Source organism: Melospiza melodia, chromosome 5 (assembly GCF_035770615.1).
Source record: "Melospiza melodia melodia isolate bMelMel2 chromosome 5, bMelMel2.pri, whole genome shotgun sequence".
Lineage (NCBI taxonomy): Eukaryota > Metazoa > Chordata > Aves > Passeriformes > Passerellidae > Melospiza > Melospiza melodia.
This window is the reverse complement of record NC_086198.1, coordinates 1106252-1125493: the sequence shown is the minus strand read 5'-3', so window position 1 is coordinate 1125493 and position 19242 is coordinate 1106252. Positions and strand designations below refer to the sequence as shown.

At 41.4% G+C, this 19242-nt stretch overlaps 2 protein-coding genes and 1 long non-coding RNA gene across 10 annotated transcripts in view; 1 reads left to right on the top strand and 2 right to left on the bottom strand.

Moving 5' to 3' along the window:
• MICU3 (mitochondrial calcium uptake family member 3) overlaps positions 1 to 3399 on the bottom strand; it is a 51636-nt gene extending 48237 nt beyond the window's left edge. For all 8 annotated transcript variants that reach the window (XM_063155953.1, XM_063155951.1, XM_063155958.1 and 5 more), the window contains exon 1: positions 3112 to 3399. In XM_063155953.1, the coding sequence (XP_063012023.1) occupies positions 3112 to 3399 (288 nt within the window). The remainder of the gene's footprint in view (positions 1 to 3111) is intronic.
• A 4446-nt stretch (positions 3400 to 7845) lies between these two features.
• Positions 7846 to 9156, bottom strand: LOC134418958 (uncharacterized). The gene is made up of 3 exons (XR_010027900.1): positions 9078 to 9156; positions 8022 to 8093; positions 7846 to 7920 (listed from the first exon to the last, which is right to left on the bottom strand). It is a non-coding gene; the product is annotated as an uncharacterized LOC134418958 (long non-coding RNA).
• FGF20 (fibroblast growth factor 20) lies at positions 8572 to 13161 on the top strand. The gene is given in 4 exon segments (XM_063157983.1): positions 8572 to 8770; positions 8773 to 9186; positions 11346 to 11449; positions 11979 to 13161. Coding segments are annotated over 4 exon segments (873 nt in total). The 5' UTR covers positions 8572 to 8661; the 3' UTR covers positions 12225 to 13161.
• The last annotated feature ends 6081 nt before the right edge of the window (positions 13162 to 19242 follow it).

Below are 19242 nucleotides of genomic sequence, written 5' to 3'. Positions count from 1 at the left end.
CACAGGAAATGGACACACACATTCAGTGCATTTGTCTTCCCAGGTCTCCATTACCTGTAATGGGGATGGCTGAACACCTGCCTGCCCACGGGAAGCAGTGAATAAACTCCTTGTCTGGCTTTATTTGCATGGCTTATTTTCCTTTCCTTCTGTGGTCTTTACTCTGCTTGTTAACCCGTCTCTATCTCAACACACAAGTTTACTCACTTTTACACCTCCATGTCTCTTTCCCATCCCACTGCTAGAAGATGAGGGAGTGGCTGTGTGGCACCATGTGGTGCCTGCTGGCCAAGGTTAACCACAACGCTACAGGTGAGACAGCTGTAACTGCCCTGGGCATCTAAACACTCTACACTGTGACACTGACTTCAGTTTGTAACTCTGGTAACCTTTAAAAATGAAATTATCCATCGTCAATTAATGTTTCAGAATGGATTTAAAAAAGAAATTAACAGAAAATCTATGGCAGGACGTAGATTTCCTCCCCAGAACATTTACAAAAATGTTAAGACTCTCTGTCAAGAGAGTTTATACAAATCCATATATTACAGCTGTCTTAAAGGAAAGAATTCCAGGTTTTGCAAGTGCTAGTCCCTTTACTGTCAGTACTGGGGTCTCTTTTTGTGGTTATTCTGTCCCCCAGGGGTGATGCAAGAAACATTTGGAGTAATTGCTTTGACCAGCTGCTGAAGATCTCCATACCAAGACACTGGCAGCAGAGACACCATTTCTACTTCCAGTCATCTAAGTAAACAGCATTTGGGAACAGCATGCTCCTAGAGGAGTCATTAAAGAAGAAACATGTAAATGAAAATACTAGAATGAAGTAGAAGAGTGTGGCTTGGATTGAGGGAGGAAAAAGAAAAGCCACTGCATGATTTGCTTTGGTGGAATGAAAAACAGCCTGAGACTGGAAATGAAATTGGGAACTAGGGAAATTTTAAAAACTAGAAAACCCCAGAAAGCAGTGCCAGACTTTATGCATCAGAAATAAGGAAACAACCAAAAGTAGCTGGAAAGGATTCCAAGACACTTGAGCCTCATCATTCTTTGTTGGTCAGTACCTGACAAAACTGTAAAAATATCCTAGCAAAACATGCATCACAGCCCCATCAAACTCATCTATACAGAAGCTGCAGGTTATCATTCTCCAATGATTGCTCCAAACACACTTGACAGTACATCCAAGAGCTCCAACCTTAATCCTAGTAAGACTGACACCTGTATAACTTGTCATGACAGAATTTTCTACTTTCAAAGTTATCAGACCTTTTAACTCTTACACACTATTAAAGTTGAAAGCTCAGCACTCAAAATCAGGAATTAAAACGTTACTGCCCCTCAGGCAACACTAATTCAGCCTTCTAACAAAGGATGTTACAATACAATACCACTGCGGAATACCATGAAGACCATTCAACACAATTTGAACACTTGCATCCATTTTTCCATCTCTGAAGATGTTTCAGAAATCTGTATTGAAAGAGTTGGTGCTCATCACAGGTCTAGAGGGCAATTATAAATGGATAACAGATAGAGCTCATGGTCAAACTACTCATGGTAGTTCCCTGTCTAGATTCAATTTCAAACTATGGTCTTTCCACACAAGCCATTCTGTGGAACAAAAGTCAATAATAGAAAAAGCACAGGAACCCACGACCTCAGACCAAAAATTTCACAGCTATTTGATCCTCATTTTTAGGAGGCTTTAATTGAAAGGATATTTTTTCAGGAACCCTGAGTACCTAGGCATGCAATTGGAAATCAATTAGACTAATAATTCAAAAATAAAAGCCAGCAACATAAAACTAATATTCTCAGATATCAGTCCGGATTTAGTCCACACAATTTGACTGGACATATTTCAAGTTAGTCATTCAAATTTTCTTCTATGCAAATAGAAAACCAAATTAATTAAGAGTCTTATGCCATACAGGAGCAAGGTGCTTCAAGGTAGTTACTGCCTATACCTATGTATACCTATTTTTCTAAAAAAATAGGTATATATAGGTATTACATTTTCTAATTATTTTTTAGTTTTACATTAATTAAAATATAAACTTAGTTCTTAATTTTCAACCTCAATGCTTTTATAGTGATGTGTGTGAAAATTCATAACCATACATCCCAGCAAATTCACTGACTTTCAAAGGTACAGCAGCAATACTTCCTTTTAAAGAAAACTGACCATTAAGACTGGCTAAGTAAAACCATGTAAAGTTCCGTCAAATCAAAACTATGAAAAACTGAAACAGTTTGTCTTCAGCCCTCTGTGCCACAGTAACGCACTCCAGACACAACACCATGAATAACCAAAAAATCAGTTTCAACTTCCCTTCATAAAGGATGCCCCCAACAGAATCTGTCTTTGAGCTAACAATGCAGGGCAAAAGGGTGAACAACATTCATACCCAGGCACAAGGCCTCCTGTAGAAATGTAGATCCTGTTCTCAAAGACAGTATAAAATAAACTCGGCATAGAGAAAGCAGGCCATTTGCACCACTGACTTCCAGTCTTAGCAGATGCCATTCTGACAAACTGCCTCATCACAGCCCTTGACATTTCAAATGAAAAAAAACCCAACCCTATGATTACCATATATTAATTACATAGGCTGCGATGCAGGAGTTCATCCTTATCACAGGAAACTTCATTTTCCAGGTGAACATCAACTGTTCCTTGTTAGCCCTGGTTACTCAATCGCTCTTTTCGCTGAATTGGTCGAACTGAACCGTTATTTGTCACAATGCTGTCACTTCTTAGAAAGTTCAGTGTAAACCTTTCACTCTACAGGAAATTTTGTATTAGAAACGTAACTGTTCTAAGTACAAATCGAAACTCGGGGTTTGCGCTGCCAGGAGCTGTTCCATTTGCAAACCAGCGTTTTCCATTAAAGAAAGACGCGGCCAGGACAGCGCCGGAGGCGAGACGCAGGGCTCACGCCGCGGTGACAGCCGGGCCAGCTCTCCCATGGCCGACGGCTCCTGCAGGGGCCCGGCCTCGCCTCCCGGCCCGGGCTGGCCCCACGCAGGGTCACCTCTGCGCCACGGCCCGGGCAGCGCCCTGCCGGTGAGCGGCTCCCGCGAAGGAAGGGGCGCGCACACACCTACCGTCGCCGTCTCCTTGGCAGCGGCCGCCACGGGGATGGGGAGCAGCGCCCGGGCCCCGCCCGGCTCGGCGGCCGCCGGCTCCCGGGAGGGCTCCCGCCGCCGCTCGGACAGCCGGTACCCCGCGAGCCCGGCGAGAGCCGCCCCCGCCGCCGCCCAGCCCAGCTCCCGCCGCCACCGCCGCGGCCCGGCCGCCCCGGCCCCGCCGCCCCAGAGCCGCCGGGCCGGCGGAGCGCCGGGCGCGGGCCCCAGGCGGCGGCGCCAGCGCAGCAGGGAGCGCAGGGCGGCCATGGCCCCGCTCCGCCCCAGCGCCCGGCGCACCGAGCCCCCGGTGCCGGCACAAGCCTCGCGAGAAGCGGGGAAGGGGTGGGGAACCGCGCGGGCCCCGCAGTCCCCGCCCCGCGCCGCCGCCGGGCCGCCCGCGGGCGCTGCTCCCGGGACGGGCGGCGGGACGGGCTGCGCCGCAGGCGGGGCGCGGCCGGGCCGGCGGAGACGCGAGGCGCCAGACCCAACGCGGGGACCCGGCGCGGAGCTGGGCCGCGCAGTGTGAGCCCAAGGGCGGGCACGGTGATGCGGGAGCTGCCGTGAGCGCGGCAGAGCCGGGCGTGCCTCTCGCTGCCTTCTGCCCGCACACCGGGGCCGCGTGTGCTCCGCATCGTGCTCCGCGTCGTTACTCCACCGCCTTGCTCCCGGGCCAGTGTGCCGCACCGTGCCCGAGTGTCCTTGCCATGCCAACAGCCTCTCCTCTGATAAATATTCTTGGCGACAGGTAGCTTCCTTAGCACAACCAGGGCTCGTTGAAGACCAGTTGTGAAAGTTGAGCGTGGTCCTTTGTCCCTGCCTGCTTGGTATTGATGGGCAATAAATCTTGTCAGGCGTTTCATGTGAGGGCAGTCTTCCATGGTACAACCTGCATCACAACCTACATTAACTTGAAACTTTATAAACTGCACACAAGTATTTCAAGATACAACACACCTTATGGCTTTTTTTTTTTTTTTTTTTTTTTTTTGCAATGGCACAGTCTTAATCTTTTTCTTCTTTACATAAGTACATTTTACCGAAGTTTCAGCCACTTATCCTTTCTCTCCCCACCTGCCCCCCCAAATCTCAAATGACTTTTTCTATTATTATGAACAAGATTTTGGAAAATACAAAAATGATATCTTGATACCCTTTAAGACACGCTCATGCATTTTCAGTCACATTCAGTGGTGATGATATGTGTCAAGGAGTAAGTGTGGGCATCTTTGTCAACTGACAGTCAGATCACGCAACTGTAAACATGGCCAAGGTTAAGTTACCTCACAGCTATGGCTGGAAAGGCAAGCATCTGGGCTGAATGATGGATTTACTGCATTTCTTTCAAAATTTTAGAATACTGCAAGCCAATTCATTCATCAAGTAATTCCCTTGACCTCATTATTCCCAACTGTCAAAAACTATTTTTGAGTGTTTTTAAAAATAATCTGCTGCTTTATTTTATACTTTATATGTATGACTCCCAAGCAAAATCCTTGTCTGCAAGTCTGAGTTACATCTCTGTACTCAATGACTAAAGGCCAATATGGAGACCAGCATTTATGAGTCAAGGCAATAATAATTTCTGATGCTTAGCATGACTGGAACACAAGTACTTTTCTTGCAAGTACATGACTAAGCATCCAGTCTGGAAAATTTTGTAGAATGTGGCTCTTGGATCTTATCAGTTCTAGCTGCCTCATTAGGAGACCTCATTCACCAATACAATTAGCTTTTTCAAATTGTCTACCTTTTTGGTTTGACTGGAAAAGAAACCACTTTTGGTCAGTGTGGTGTCCCAAAGTAAACCCGTCAAGAGCTCATCAGTCACCTAAACTGTAGTCATGAATCATGAGTTATCTCCCTGTTCACACTATTTCCCTGAAATTAATTAGCCACATTTTACTGACTTTTCAATAACACCTTTAGGCTAAAATTTCTTTCACTTCAAATATTCAATTCACATCTGCAACTACTTACACCCAGGTAATTTTAGGCAGAACTCCCCATGTGAAGTGTTTGCTTAGGAGCAAGACAAAAATTTATTTGTGCAGCAAGTCTAAAAACATACACTGTCTGAACATCTTGTATGCAGAGATTCAGAAAGCATGTCATTTAAATAAATTAATGTTGTTTTAATCCAATGATTCACTTACAGGATTAATAAAAAAGCTGTCAAATGAGGCATTTGAATATTGATATATGGAAACAGTGTATTCTCACTGAGTGTAGCCATGAAAATATGTGCTCACTGCAATAGTTTCTCTGTTCCATTCTGCATATGTAGGGGTTATTCATGTGTGTCAACAAAAGCATGGACAGTGAGATCATGAATCTTAAAAAGCTCTATGATTTTTTTTCTTCAATTAAAGAAATAAAAGAAATAAAGAATGAAGGTGGAAGAACTTCCTTCCCACAGGAAAAACAAAATCCTTGTTGCTTTTTCCTCATCTGCGTTTCTTAAATAGTTAAATAGAAATATACATATAAGTATACATACTTGCTATTTTATCTGTTCAGAAGAGAAAGCTTTCAATGTTTTTAAAATCTGCAGGTATTGCATTTTAAAGGTCATCAGATTATGCCCTAATTTGTACATGGAGCCTTGGAAAGGTTCTGTTCTTCACAGTGAATTCTGCACAAAAATACACCTTTTTCCCACTCATTGTAACTTGTGCATGTTCTGGTCACCTTCCTGAAAGCAGAGAACCATATTTTTGTGTCCAAATCTGGGAAGAAGCTGAGACTGGCCATGATACATAGGTATCTCCAGCTGGACATATCCCCTTGGTGCTACTCCATGGTTTTTGTTCCACCAAATGTTTGTTTCTTATGTATTCATGAACCCTCCCTTTCCAATATTTTATTATATCATTAAAAATTCATGGCTGGCACAGAACTGTTGTGAGGGAGTTCTAAAATTAACAAAGGTGCAATAAATTGTAGGACCTAAAGTTTAATATCTTACACGAGTTTTTTAGATATGCAGATCAATCTGTCTCTTCATTTATGTGTAGACTATCTATGAAAAATTTCAGTCATTAATTCTCCACTCCTTTGGTAGCCACTAGGTTTTGCTTATGACAACATGCTATTCTTAGGCAATATACAGTAATTGTATTGTCTCTAGAAGTCCTAACTACTTGTATGGAAATAAAATCTTGACCACATATATATTTGTTCAATGACACTGAGAGTGCCGTCTCTAGGAAGTATTCGTAGAGTTGATTAGATTGTACTGTATACTTTAAGTTGAATTATGTACTCTTGTAAAAAAACTCTTCAAAATTATTTAACTTCCCATGGTATAGTTTCAGAAGGTGCAAAAAAAAATCTTTAGCGTTATCTTTTCCTGTCACATGGCTAGTGCAAACACACACACACAAAATCTTATCTTTTTGTTTCTTTTCTGGTACTTTATAAAACAGCATAACCGGTTTAGTTCCCAGACATTAAAGACTCCACTCAGAAAAGATCAGTGTTATGTATTCCGCTCTACTTTAAATGTTTCCATTATATAACAGGAAAGATTTAGCCATAAGGGTCTTTCAGTGTGTGATTGCTGAAGACTTTTTTTTGTTCAAAATAACCCCAGCCCTTCTCCACTGGAGGCGGTGAGTGTTATCTGAACCGTAGACCCCTCTGCTGTTTGTAGGAGTCAAGGGTACAGCTTGGACCCAGGAACAGCATCTGTGCGGGAGCATCTTTGGGCTTGGAACAAGGTACCTCCTCCATTTAACTGTACCATCCCGCTGCATGTCCTGCAACTCAACAGCTGTGACGAGCAGTTTGATCTTGACCTGCCAGTCATCTCAATAAAAACACTTGATGTTTGTTTCAAACATTTTTGGTGTATTTGAGTAGTCAGTGAACAGGCTATTTGAGAAATAGGTGCTATATAGATTATTCAACTTTGATCTATTTCTTTGATTTAGCACTACAATTAAGTAGATTTGCTTCAAAGAGAAAGCTCATTGGTTGATGTTTTACACTGATGTGATAATGTTTACACAGATGTGCTTTGAAATCTCGATTATGGTAGATTTTTGGGTCCCACCACATGACAGGCTCCTGTTATCTGAAAGGTAAAATAATATAACATCTATCTGTAACTGCCTTCAGAACAGGTCTGCCTGTGCTCTCCTCTGAGGTGATTTATCTGATCATTGTATTTAGCATTAATTTTTTCAGTTTTAAATCCCTCCACAGTAAATCACTTGCTTTAAAGCAGCCTTTTTATAATTCAGGTGCACACAGGGGCAGTACTTAGGACTGCAATGATGAAAAGGTGTCACATTACCTGCTTTAAAGCACCTGCCAATTAATTAGCCCTATACTCTCCACAGCAAATAAAGGTAAGCAGTCAAATCCATTTGATCTCTCAGATTTAGACGGTGACTGAAAAGACCATGAAGCAAGACGGGAGAACTAATCTCTCATGATTCTCTGCAACTTTTTTGTTTAAATGAAACCTTAAACCACCAAGTGATTCTCTTGAACTTTTGAAAGAATTACTTATGAAAGATCTTTACATTTTATACTCTAATACCATGTTTTAACATTGGCAAAGAACTGCATATCTTAGATGCTGAGATAGCTCATGTCATTTAAGCTCTAAAATTCATTAGACTTTACAGAAAAGTCAGGAAAGATGGCAAAAGTCAAACTCTTAGATTTAATTCAGCGTTGTTTTACCATTGGTGAATATGTTTCCCACCAAAATATATTTTCCTGTGTGAACCATTCTACTCTGGGGATGAAAAAAATGCATATGCTCCTCTGGAACAGAATCTGGAACAGAACAACAAAGTCCCAAACCGATTAAAAATATCGTAGAACTACAACAGGGATCTTTCAGTACATAATATTGCTAATTTATGATGCTCACTGACCTTGGCTACGGGCTCAATAAAAAACCCCAAAGAAGATGGATTAGATGAGCCACAATCTTTCTTTCTTCTTCTCTGCAAAAGATTTGAAAGTATTTATCCCAAACTATGGGGCTGCCCATTTACGTTTTTAACACCTCCTGTCAATACCCAAATACGATAGATCAGTTTAGTGTCACATCAATGATAAATGCGAGGGAGAATTTGCAGAGGGGAAAGCACCTCCCCGACTATGCCAATTTCTTTAGAAATTCCCCTCCTTGTAGTTGAAGCGATAAAAGGGAAGCGTAATGCATGTACATTTTATTAGCGTTTTAGAAACAGGGAGTAAAGCTGTCAGATCTTCGGGTTTTTTCTTTCATGTGTGTCTGGGCAGGTCTAACCCTCAGGTAACGCCCTTTCTCCTTCTTCCCTCGTGCCTCTCCTCGCACCTGTCCCCGCAATGCTCGGGCAGCTCCCGCCCGTCCCCCTGGCCGCTCCGCTCCGCGCCCCCGCCGCGCCCGCGCCCCCGCCGCGCGTGTGCGCGCCTGGAGCCCCCTCCCCTCCCCGCCGCGCCGCGCCGCACATCAGAGGAAGGTGCGAGCGGAGGGGGAGCCGGTTTACAATTTCAAACGCGGCCTCCCCGCAGCGGCTTCATTAGCATATGTCAGGGGACCGCCGTATATATATACACACGCGGCAGGCTGATGAGCGGCACCCCGCCGCCCGGCCCGCACCGCCTCGGATCAGCACGGCTCGGCCCCGCTCCGCTCCCTCGGCCCTGCCGGCTCCCCATGCTTGGGGCTCCGCCGCGCACCCCCACATGCCCGCCGGCAGAGGCCGGCAGCCGCTCTCCGCCGCCGCCGCGCCCTAGCCCGCTCGCCCCGCGCCCGCATGGCCCCGCTGGCCGAGGTGGGCGGCTTCCTGGGCGGCCTGGACGGCCTGGGGCAGCCGGTGGGCGCCCACTTCCTGCTGCCGCCCGCCGGGGAGCGCCCGGCGCTGCTCGGGGACCGCCGCGGCCCCGCCGAGCGGGGGGAGCGCCGCGCCCCGGCCGCGGCCGCGGCGGCGGAGCTGGCGCACCTGCAGGGCATCCTGCGGCGGCGGCAGCTCTACTGCCGCACCGGCTTCCACCTGCAGATCCTGCCCGACGGCAGCGTGCGCGGCACCCGCCAGGACCACAGCCTCTTCGGTAGGCGGCTGCGGCGCGGCCCCGGGCGCGGGGGCGGGTGCGTGAGCGCCTCGGGGTGCGCCTGGGCGGCAGCAGCCCTGCTCTCGGGAGGGTGATGTGATGCTGGGGATGCCGAGGCAGGTGGGTGAGCCCCCGGAACAGAAAGGCTTCGTCGGCCGTGGGGTCTGCGCCAGGGCGGGTAGTGAGGGAGGGCTGGGCATCCCAGGTGAGTCAGGAGGCAGGCGCTGCTCAGCCTGTGCTGGGGTCTGTGAGCACAGGCATATTCCATAGGTTTGTGGGAATGGTCGGGAGTCAGACTGATCCTTTTTGCATTCACTATTGGTATCGGAGCTTCTGGGGCCTCTGTAAAACGGTGTAGCTCACAGACTTGGGCGTGCTGATCCTGAGGCTGCATTAGACTGCTTTGCTTCACAGAAGGACATAAAGCTGAAGCAGAAGAGCCTAAAATGCCACTTTCATTAAGTGCTTAAAATGCTTCCCAGCCAGCCTTCTCTGTCAATAAACCCAAAGGAGGAGAAGGCAACCTGTCATATGAGAGTAAATCCTAAATAGTAGTTGTAGAGGCTAGACATCTGAACAAACCTGCTATTGTCAACTACATGTGAGTTTTGGTGTGTATTGGTTTAGCAGTCGTAAAAAGGTGATTAAAGAGCTTCCTATCCTCCCCATAGTCAAAACAATCTGCTGGAATGGCTTTTAATTGCTTTTATAGCACGTGGATGCTTTAAGAACTAAAGGAGCAGTAGTCAGAAAGTTATTGTCAGAAGAAAGATTTCCTACAGCATGTAAACATGAAATAAATGTTTGCTTTAAAGAGCAAATCAAGTTAGCTATAGATCTAACATTTAGTGGGCTTTTTAGAATTGTACTACCTTTATTCTACCACTACTCTTGGCGGGTTTGTCTGATGTGGTTTCTTTGTGGGTTGTATCACCTGCTTATTATGCTTTTGGAAAAGAGCGGCTTTGAAAATGATATCAGAAAGACAAAATGCCTCCAAACCTTTTATGGGACTCTGTGCTTTATGAACTGGAAAACGAGGATGATTTATGTGTGATACAGTTTCTAATGCTTACTCTTTGTAAAGGATTTATTTTCTTTGCTGTTTTTAATACAACTAAGAAACCTGCCGAAGCTCAATTAAAATAAAAACATTTAAAATTATTGGTTAGTCCAGATAGTCCATCTGCCTGAATTGTCCTGAAATCATAAATAGTAAACAGACAAAAAGTCATAATCAGCTGCACTATTTAAAACTACTTACCTTGGATTCAGGGATTTTTTTTAAACATTTTGTGGTTTTGCTGCTGAACAGCAGTATCTGAGATATGATTCTGGCACTTCTTTTTGAGGCTTTGTTTATGTTGTTAACAACTTCCAAAAAGCCAGTTCACACATTCCTTTTCTTTCATGTTTTGGATGTGCTGTAATCTGTGCATATCAATTGGTGTATGTTGGCTTACCTTTGCCAAATTCAGGCTTCAAATAGTACCTCATGTCTCAAACACTTTATTAATATATATTACATTTTTGGGCAAATGTAATATAAATAACGTTATAATCCAAATAGCAGCAAAAAAAGGAGCATGTTTTATGTACTTTAAAAGCCCGCACTAAAGACAGCAAGTTGTGTCAAGAGGTGTGGGCCCATATGCTAGATAAGATGTCTGGCAAATACTTTTCTTTTTCTGTGGGTAGATTCTGTTATATAAAATTCCCATCTGTAATTTGATTTCCATTCAAATGGTCTAATAATGGATGTGTTTTTTTAAGATAACTCTGTAGAAGTAGTAAGGTATATTTTCAGGTAATTCAAACTGATCTTCCAATATTTGAGTAGGCAGTTTAGCAAATAGTGTCCAATCATTAAAGACCCCAACAGCATGGTAGTAATGGCTTTAGTCTCAGTGCTGAATAAAATCCTTTCATATTCAACATTTTGAAAAAGTTTCTTGAATGGTGAAGGATTCAAGTTCCTAGATGAGGCTTCTCAGACTGCTTTCCTGTGATGATTGTGTATATTTTCATGTAGTGTTTGAAATTTCAGAGAAACTAGGCCACATTTACTGTTGTATGTGCGTTTTCTACTTGTTTTCAACTAGGTTTTTGGATGCTATGTTTTTTATGGTTACAAAACTAATTAAAGCTATTTTTTCCAGGTATCCTTGAATTCATCAGTGTGGCAGTGGGATTGGTCAGTATTAGAGGCGTGGACAGTGGCCTTTACCTTGGGATGAATGAGAAGGGAGAACTCTATGGCTCTGTAAGTACCACTTTCCTATCAGCTCATACATCTTCTATTCTTATATTATGTTCATACATAAAATACTCTGTTTCTCCACTTCCTTTGGTTGTAATCATTCCAGTTTAAAATGTGAGAAGTGATGCACACCACAAAGAAGTATGTAAATACTCCCTGCTCTGTTGTGTTGCATTTGAGTCCGTCTACCAAATCTCATTTGTAGAACAACAGCTAGCCCAAGACAGAACAATTCATAATATAATTCATTCCAAGATAAATTTAAAGTAAATCCTAAATTAGTAATGTTTTCTTAAAGTAAATGTTAGCTAATTCATTTTTTAAATCTAAAATTGTAGATGTACAGGTCCAAGTTTCCAAACTCATTGTCAGATCTACATACTCTTCTTGGGTTTGGTTTGTTGACATTTAAATGAAAAGTAAGGCTACACAAAGCCTAAAGCATTTTGTTTATTTTTATAATATCTTTTTTCATGTCTTCAAATATCTAGTGGCAGTTTAACTTATGCTTCTTTTCTCTTTCTTTCTGTAGGAGAAACTAACTTCTGAGTGCATCTTCAGGGAACAATTTGAGGAAAACTGGTACAACACTTACTCATCCAATGTCTACAAACACGGAGATTCAGGGCGGAGGTACTTTGTAGCACTTAATAAAGATGGTACTCCCAGAGATGGGGCAAGGTCCAAAAGACATCAGAAATTCACACACTTCTTGCCCCGGCCTGTGGATCCTGAAAGAGTTCCAGAACTGTACAAAGATGTGTTAGGATACAGCTGAGCCAAGAGGCAGCTTTTAGATAAGCAAACTGGAGCTGTTGCCCGTGCTTTCGTGGCAGTGCCAGCATGAGGAGCCTGCAGCGGTCGAGGATGCTGGATGTGAAGAACCCACTTGGTGAGGGGCAGGCCTCTGTTTCCAGCCACTGGATGTGGGAGACAAAGCCTCAAGGATGAGTGTGGACCAGCCTCCTCAAGCCTTGCTGAATGGCTTGGTAGCCAGTCACCAGGGGGAAGAGGGACTTCTTAAAACATAACCAGCTCCTGGCAGTTCTGTCTGGATTACCTGTGGCCTGTAGATTGGCAAGGAACCATCTGCATCATATCGATGAGACAATGCTGGAAGAAGTAGAAAGAAATGGACTATAAAATAGTGATAAATCCTGGGAACTGTGTGTGAAGTTTTACAGGCTCCACTTTAGTGATGGACGCTAGATGTCAATACATAGCAGTCAAAACTGGAACTTTTCTTCAGGACGGACCTATTTATACATCTCCAGATAGCATATATTTATTTTATATATTTATTTATTGAAGAGTTTATTTTTTACTGGGATATGAAGAGAATACAAGTTCCTAACCCCAATGAGAAATCATTTACAGTGCCAATATTTACTCTGAGTAGTGTCATGATACAAAAATGGCATTGCATTGCAATGCATCCAAAACCTGAACATTTGTGTTTCACTGTTTATCAGTTACAGATAAGTTTATATTTTATGAGCATACCATTACCATGTAACTGTCCTTATTTGGAAAAGAACGTTTAATTTTTTTTTACTTATGAGAGTGCCTTACAGATTGTATTAAATTCAAATGCACATTTAAAAAGGGAATTAAAAGTTACTTCACTTTCTTTGGTTTACTGTTATTTTTAAACTGCAAATCTCTTAGCACACTATATACAACATTTCACATCTGCAGCAATTGTGAAGTGTGTATTGCAGTTACCTTGAAAGAAAAACTAATATTAACTCTTGAAATTTTTGTTCAAATCACAACATGCTTGATGGTTTTTGGCCAAAGGATTCGTACTATCTTTACTAACACACAATTAGCTATTCTCTGGTAAAATCTTCATGTAGTATTCTCATGATTTATTGTTTCTATCAATATGGTTAAGGGGAAACAATTTCAGAGTGCAAAGTTTCAGATACTGCTGTATGAAAAGCTTCTGAGTGAGAGCTGTTTCTCCATTGAGTACAGAGAAGCCTAAGAAGGCAACTTTCTTACCTTAATTCCTCATCTAGACAATATTTTCAGCATAAGCTGTTCTGTGAAAGCTGTCAGAACAAAGATGAGCTGTGTCTGTGCTACTTACAGCTATAAAACAGGCAGATCATCCTAATTTAATTCAGAACTGTCAGATATGAAGCACAAACTCATCTGAATATTAACTGATGGGGAAGTCTGCTCTGCAGGAGTACAAAGGGTAGTGACAGATTTGTGATTGAGACCTAAACCTGCTGAACCTGTGACATGATTGCCACCTGCCTGGACAAGGCTGGCCCAGGAGAACTGCAGGGAAGGCACTTCAGGAGGGGGCACCAGAGGGGTCTCGTGTTTCAGATGCCAGTGCTCCCAGTGGGCTCCTGCTCAAGGTAACTCATTCCCATTCAGGTTTAGGCAATTGTATATGGTTCAAGTGCTGCACATGCATAATTTATATAAAACCAAGGTATCAATGGAAAGCATTTTTCAGTATGTAGCACATTGCTAGAACCTTCACTGTGCCAGAGCTGCCTCTGCTCTATAGTGAGAGGTGGATGAGCTTAGGTTACTGATGGATTGATGACAAAATCATTTTACTTTCTGCCAAATAGAAATGGAATGCAGATACACAAAAGCATGTTTCAGCACTTTGTGCCTAGCAATGTGTAAATTACTGAGAAAAAAGGTTTCATTTACATTTTCTGAAAAATGGGAAATGGAAGATCTACAGTACACTGAAGACATCTTAGTAAAATAACATTGTAATGCACTCCAGTTTACCATAAAATAATGATTTTGTGGGTGACATTGAGTCCCATTAGTAATAGATCAATAGCTGAAGACAAAAATATATGCTTTAAATAGAAAAATTATTTCTCTACATCTCAAAAAGCAGTTTATTCCATATAAATTGTGTCAAAAAGAAGTAGCTGCTGCTTAGGATATAATTCCCATGCATTTCTGGCAAAGACACTCAGTGTTTAAACCAGGAGGAATTCTCCCTCTTTGGATTACCAGTTGATCTTCAAAAGTACACTGAAGATGTCAATCAACCTTGTTATTATCATTGTGCATCATTTTTTCACAGATGTGATACAGCCTGTAACAGTAACTGAGGATACCTCTAAATGGTAAATAATTATCTGAAACTTCTGGATCCAAACACATATCCAGTATCTAAGTGAAGAAGAAGAAGAGTGATATGTGCTTGCCCCATTTCCATTTTAGATATATGCAAATAAACCTTGAGTAAAATATAATGGAGCAGGTACAGTGGTGATGAATGACTGTACAAAACCTCCAGAGCATTGAAAAGCTGTCACAGCCTCTTTTTTAGTTCTGATGCATTTCCATTGAAGAAATACATTGAGGTTCCTCATTTAATTTTGCTTGCAGCGTTTATTTGCTCTCAGTTACATCCTGTCCATCATGCTCTTCAGATACAGTTAATGTTTTTCTAGTTTGAGAATGGTGAATACAAAAATTACACCTCAAAAGGGCAATTTTTATATGTTATTAAAATAATAGCTTTAATTGTCAGAGGTTGGGGGGGTTTTGTGTGAGATTTTCACTCCCACTGCAAAAAGCCCAACAGCGCAGAGGGACGGGTCAGTTCTGTTTAACCAGTAGAATAAATGATCTAGTTTAACTCTTATTTTATTTTAATAACCATATAAATCTGAAAGATGTGGGCTGCTCTGATAATATGAAGGGAGTAATATGAAGGAGGTGACAATGTTCAACGTTCAGAGGAAACCTCTGAAGGCAGAGAAAATGCCACATCTTGAAATAAATTCCTGTGTAATTGACTGTCCTATTTTTGCCTTTCCTTGTTTATTTTTTTCCCCAAGAAAGAAGAATCATTCAAGTTAATTCAGTTTGTGCAGCAGTTGCAGCTCCACTTTCTGCTTCCCATGGATTCTCCTAAAAGTGTAAAATTTGGCCCTTTGATCTCAGAGTTAGCTTGAAATGGAGTGCACCATGCCAGTTATGTATCTCTTCATATATTTTGTTTTTTGCTGTTCTGTTCTCCAAGTTATGTCAGAAATAACACACTGGCCATAAAAAATATTTTCTGGAAGCCAAGAGGAACCTTAACTTCTGAGAATATTTGAAGTGAAATTTTTACTTCTACTAATCTTTGCGCACTTAATCAGTATGCAGAAAATAGAATTCCTAACAGTCTTCTGTGGAAGTTTTACATCCATAATAGTTACCAGATATAGGAGAATGCAAATTCCTTTAGAAATGAGTATCATTTTAAATAGACAAGCTGATACAATCAGAAAAAGGGGACAGCTAGACTATAAGGTACACAGTCCTTTCATTGGTCCGAGCCATTTGTGTTTGCATGGAGCAGTTTGATCCTGTCCATATCTTCAAGTTGCTATCATAAGCTAATTAATGTTATCTTTCATACTCAGGTGTGACAGCCAGCTTCACTATCTGAAAATTGAAATCCCTGGTATGGCCATGCACTCTGGGAGCACTTCAGGGTTGGGCAGAATTTACTTTCTGACATGTGAGAGTCATTTAACAAGTACACTTTCATCATAGCTTTCATTTCCAGCTACCTTCATTTCTTGATGTGCTTTGTTTACTCTTTTTTTCATAGGCATCTAGTGTAGCTTCAGTAACCTTGTGAAGTTTACCTAAACATAGGCCTTTACCAGCAGCTATAAGAGCAGTGGGTATAATTTAGTTATTTTGTGCTGCTTATTTAATCTTATTAGTGCCACTGTGCTACAGCTCTAGTCACACCATTGCAAATTAGGTTTACTATTCTACTTTTTCTATGCAGCAAAGAACTAAACAGAGGTAAGGCAATTCTATACACCATAAATGCATCTTTACTATTGCCTTAATGTACTGGACCAAGCCTGTGTCATATACTGAAAACATGGTGGTAGGATGCTTAAGTTTTGCTCCTATTGCTCCATACTGCATGGAGATGCTATTGGTAAGGAGAACTTTTGGAGGTCTTTACTGTATTTTCTCCTTTCACTTTAAATGTTAGAAAAACTATTGGCTTCACCACTGTTCCAATCTCTGCAAGTACGTGGTAGCTTTTTTAACAGTAGATCCATTTGAAGACTCAAACAATACATGAAAATAACAACAGCTGCATGAGATAAGACACTACCACTTTGGGAGAGAGTACTTCACTGGAAGGAGAGTAAGACAGACATACATTCTAGGGGTTCTCCTCTATCAATTCTCCTCTAGGCTATTTCCTTTTATGAGGAAGAAAAGAGAAACAAACATTTCACAATGCTGAAAAATATGGTAGAATTCTTCACTTTCTGGATGATTGCATAAATGTACACTTTATCAGACATTTCTCTTAATACAATGTCCTTTGCAGTTGTGTGTTCAGCAGCTGTGGTGGAATTGTCGCTGTTACTGTACCTAGTGTCAGTGTTTGTCTCAGCACATGGCAATAAATATATTGCTGGAGAGGGAAAGAGGACATTCTAAAGTTGTTATATGCCATTAAAAGGTAATCTGGGAAGTTTGGTTTATGGCATTAGTTTTAACTCAGCTTTTGATACAGAGCCTTGCATAAGTTTTGACAATCCATCGTGATTTCTTAACATTCAGAGATTCAAGGGCAGAAAACCAGAAAGTTGTAAAAGTTGCTCAGGTGGGGCATACTTAACCATGACATCTTTATCAATAAGTTGTGCACAAATAGGAAGAAAAAAAAAATCCAAACAGGGAAGAGGTCAAACAGTTACTTCTATTGCCGGTTGGAGAGAGATTAAGTTTCAAACAGAAATTGGTTGGCAGCTTGCCAAAATAGCTGTTTAATCTGCAACATGATCAGTCGCTAGAATCATTCTGAACGTGCAGGAAAAAGAGAAAATACTGAATTAAAACACTAGTGACAGTAGCTCTCTGTATTTTGAATATATCCAAAAATGCTGTTGCTGTTGTTCTCTTATAGCAAGTCTCTCGTACAGGCAGTTTATGGGGAAAGAAGTAAAAGTGTTAGTAAGGCAGTCTTTTGACAGTGAGCTTAGTAAAACTCTTCCTGTAGTAAGGTCCTGGTTGATGTATTTTGTCTAATTACAGCAAAATTGAATCATGTTTTATTTCACTTAAAATATTACTAACTATGTGTTACTTTCATGGGTATCTTCAAGTCAGGAGTGGTACCTGATTTACAAATAGAGCCCATGTAAATCACATTAGCCACTTTGGGCTCCCAAATGTAAACTTTTAAATATCTATATCTATAGTCTATATAGATATATCTATTGTCTATATAGATATATATCTCTAGCATAGTATATATCTATATATATAATATGCTAGAGATATATTATATATCTATATAATATATGAACTTTTAAATTAGTTTCTATATTATTGATGAAATTAGTTGCAAGTGTTTCTGTTGTTCCTGACAATGACAGTCTCAGTGGCTGGTAGACAGGGTGAAATGTTTGTTTCTTTATTGTTCCTGTAAGATCATCCATCCACCTCCAATTCCAGTGACTGTAAAGTGCAATAGACATGAACATGGGTCTCAAGACAAGTAGGTTTGCTTTAGGGTGATTTCATCTGTGGGTGGCTGAGGTACCAGAAGGTGGTGATAGGTAACTATGCTTACACTGAGGAGTTTTTAGCAGTTGACACCTATTGTGCTGAAGCTTCTGGAACAAAAGATTAAGTAGTATTAGCTACAAGTCATCAATGTTCTGCTTATGCTGGTTTTATGTTTTCTAGTTTGCTGAAGCCAGAAAATACAATTTCCTTTTTTAGTAGAGATATAGATGGAAGTTTGGTATAAATATGATGAAGGTGAAATGATGGAAGGAGAATATTCTCAAGACTTTTTTGCAAATTCTGAGATGATCTTCACAATTATTATCTTACTTCTCTGATCAGGTGGGTTATCAAGGTTGAACTCCAAAAAAACTCTTTTTCTTTTTAGCTGGACAAAGCCTGTGTCTTCGTCTCTTAGATTTAGCACTACTTTTGCCATCTACTCTTTCTGAAAACTAACATAAGCCAATGACAGCATGAAAACTCATGGCTGCCTTCTCCTCTTTGTACTGCCTTTTCTTTTAGCTATTCAAACTTGGGCCTACCTATTTAAGTCTTTATATTTTAGTTTCACACCTATTAGGTGACAAAAGGTCTAACTAAACAAATGCTGAAGTCTTATAAGACGAATAACTGTATAATTTGTCAAGAATTTTAACATGTTCCAGAATGGGCCTGTTAAAATTATCTATACTTTTGGTAACTTTCAACACAAAGAGGAGTGCCTGATTGCAATCTAATGTATTCCAGCTTTTATTTAGAGCAGATTTTGATTTTTAAAATGTCAGCTGGCAGTTTTTCCTGTTCAGGAAACTCCTTGTCATGGTTGTACGAAGCAATGCTGTCTTTCTGGCCCTCCACTCAAACTTTCACAACCATAGTTCTTACCCACTGTGATTTAGTGTAGTGATCTGGATATCTGGAATTTTTTCTTATTTTATTCTAATTTTTCTTATTGATCTCTTTACAGTTAATGTGAAGGAATTCCTACTCCTACTAGAAAGGTATACCTCTTTTTACAAACAGTAGACTTTTGCTGTGAGAAATTTGCTTTGTCTAAACTTTCCTCAGTGATCCAGAATCCAGTACTTAACAGTCACCAAATGATCAGAAAATGCTCTTAATTTTATGCTGTTGTATTTATGAATAAATCAGAAACTGCAAACACTGAGCTCTGTGTGGCACAGTACCTAGTCACTCACAATTTTGCTTTTAGGTCACGGTGCCATGGGTATCTTTTCCAAAATCATAAAGCCTCC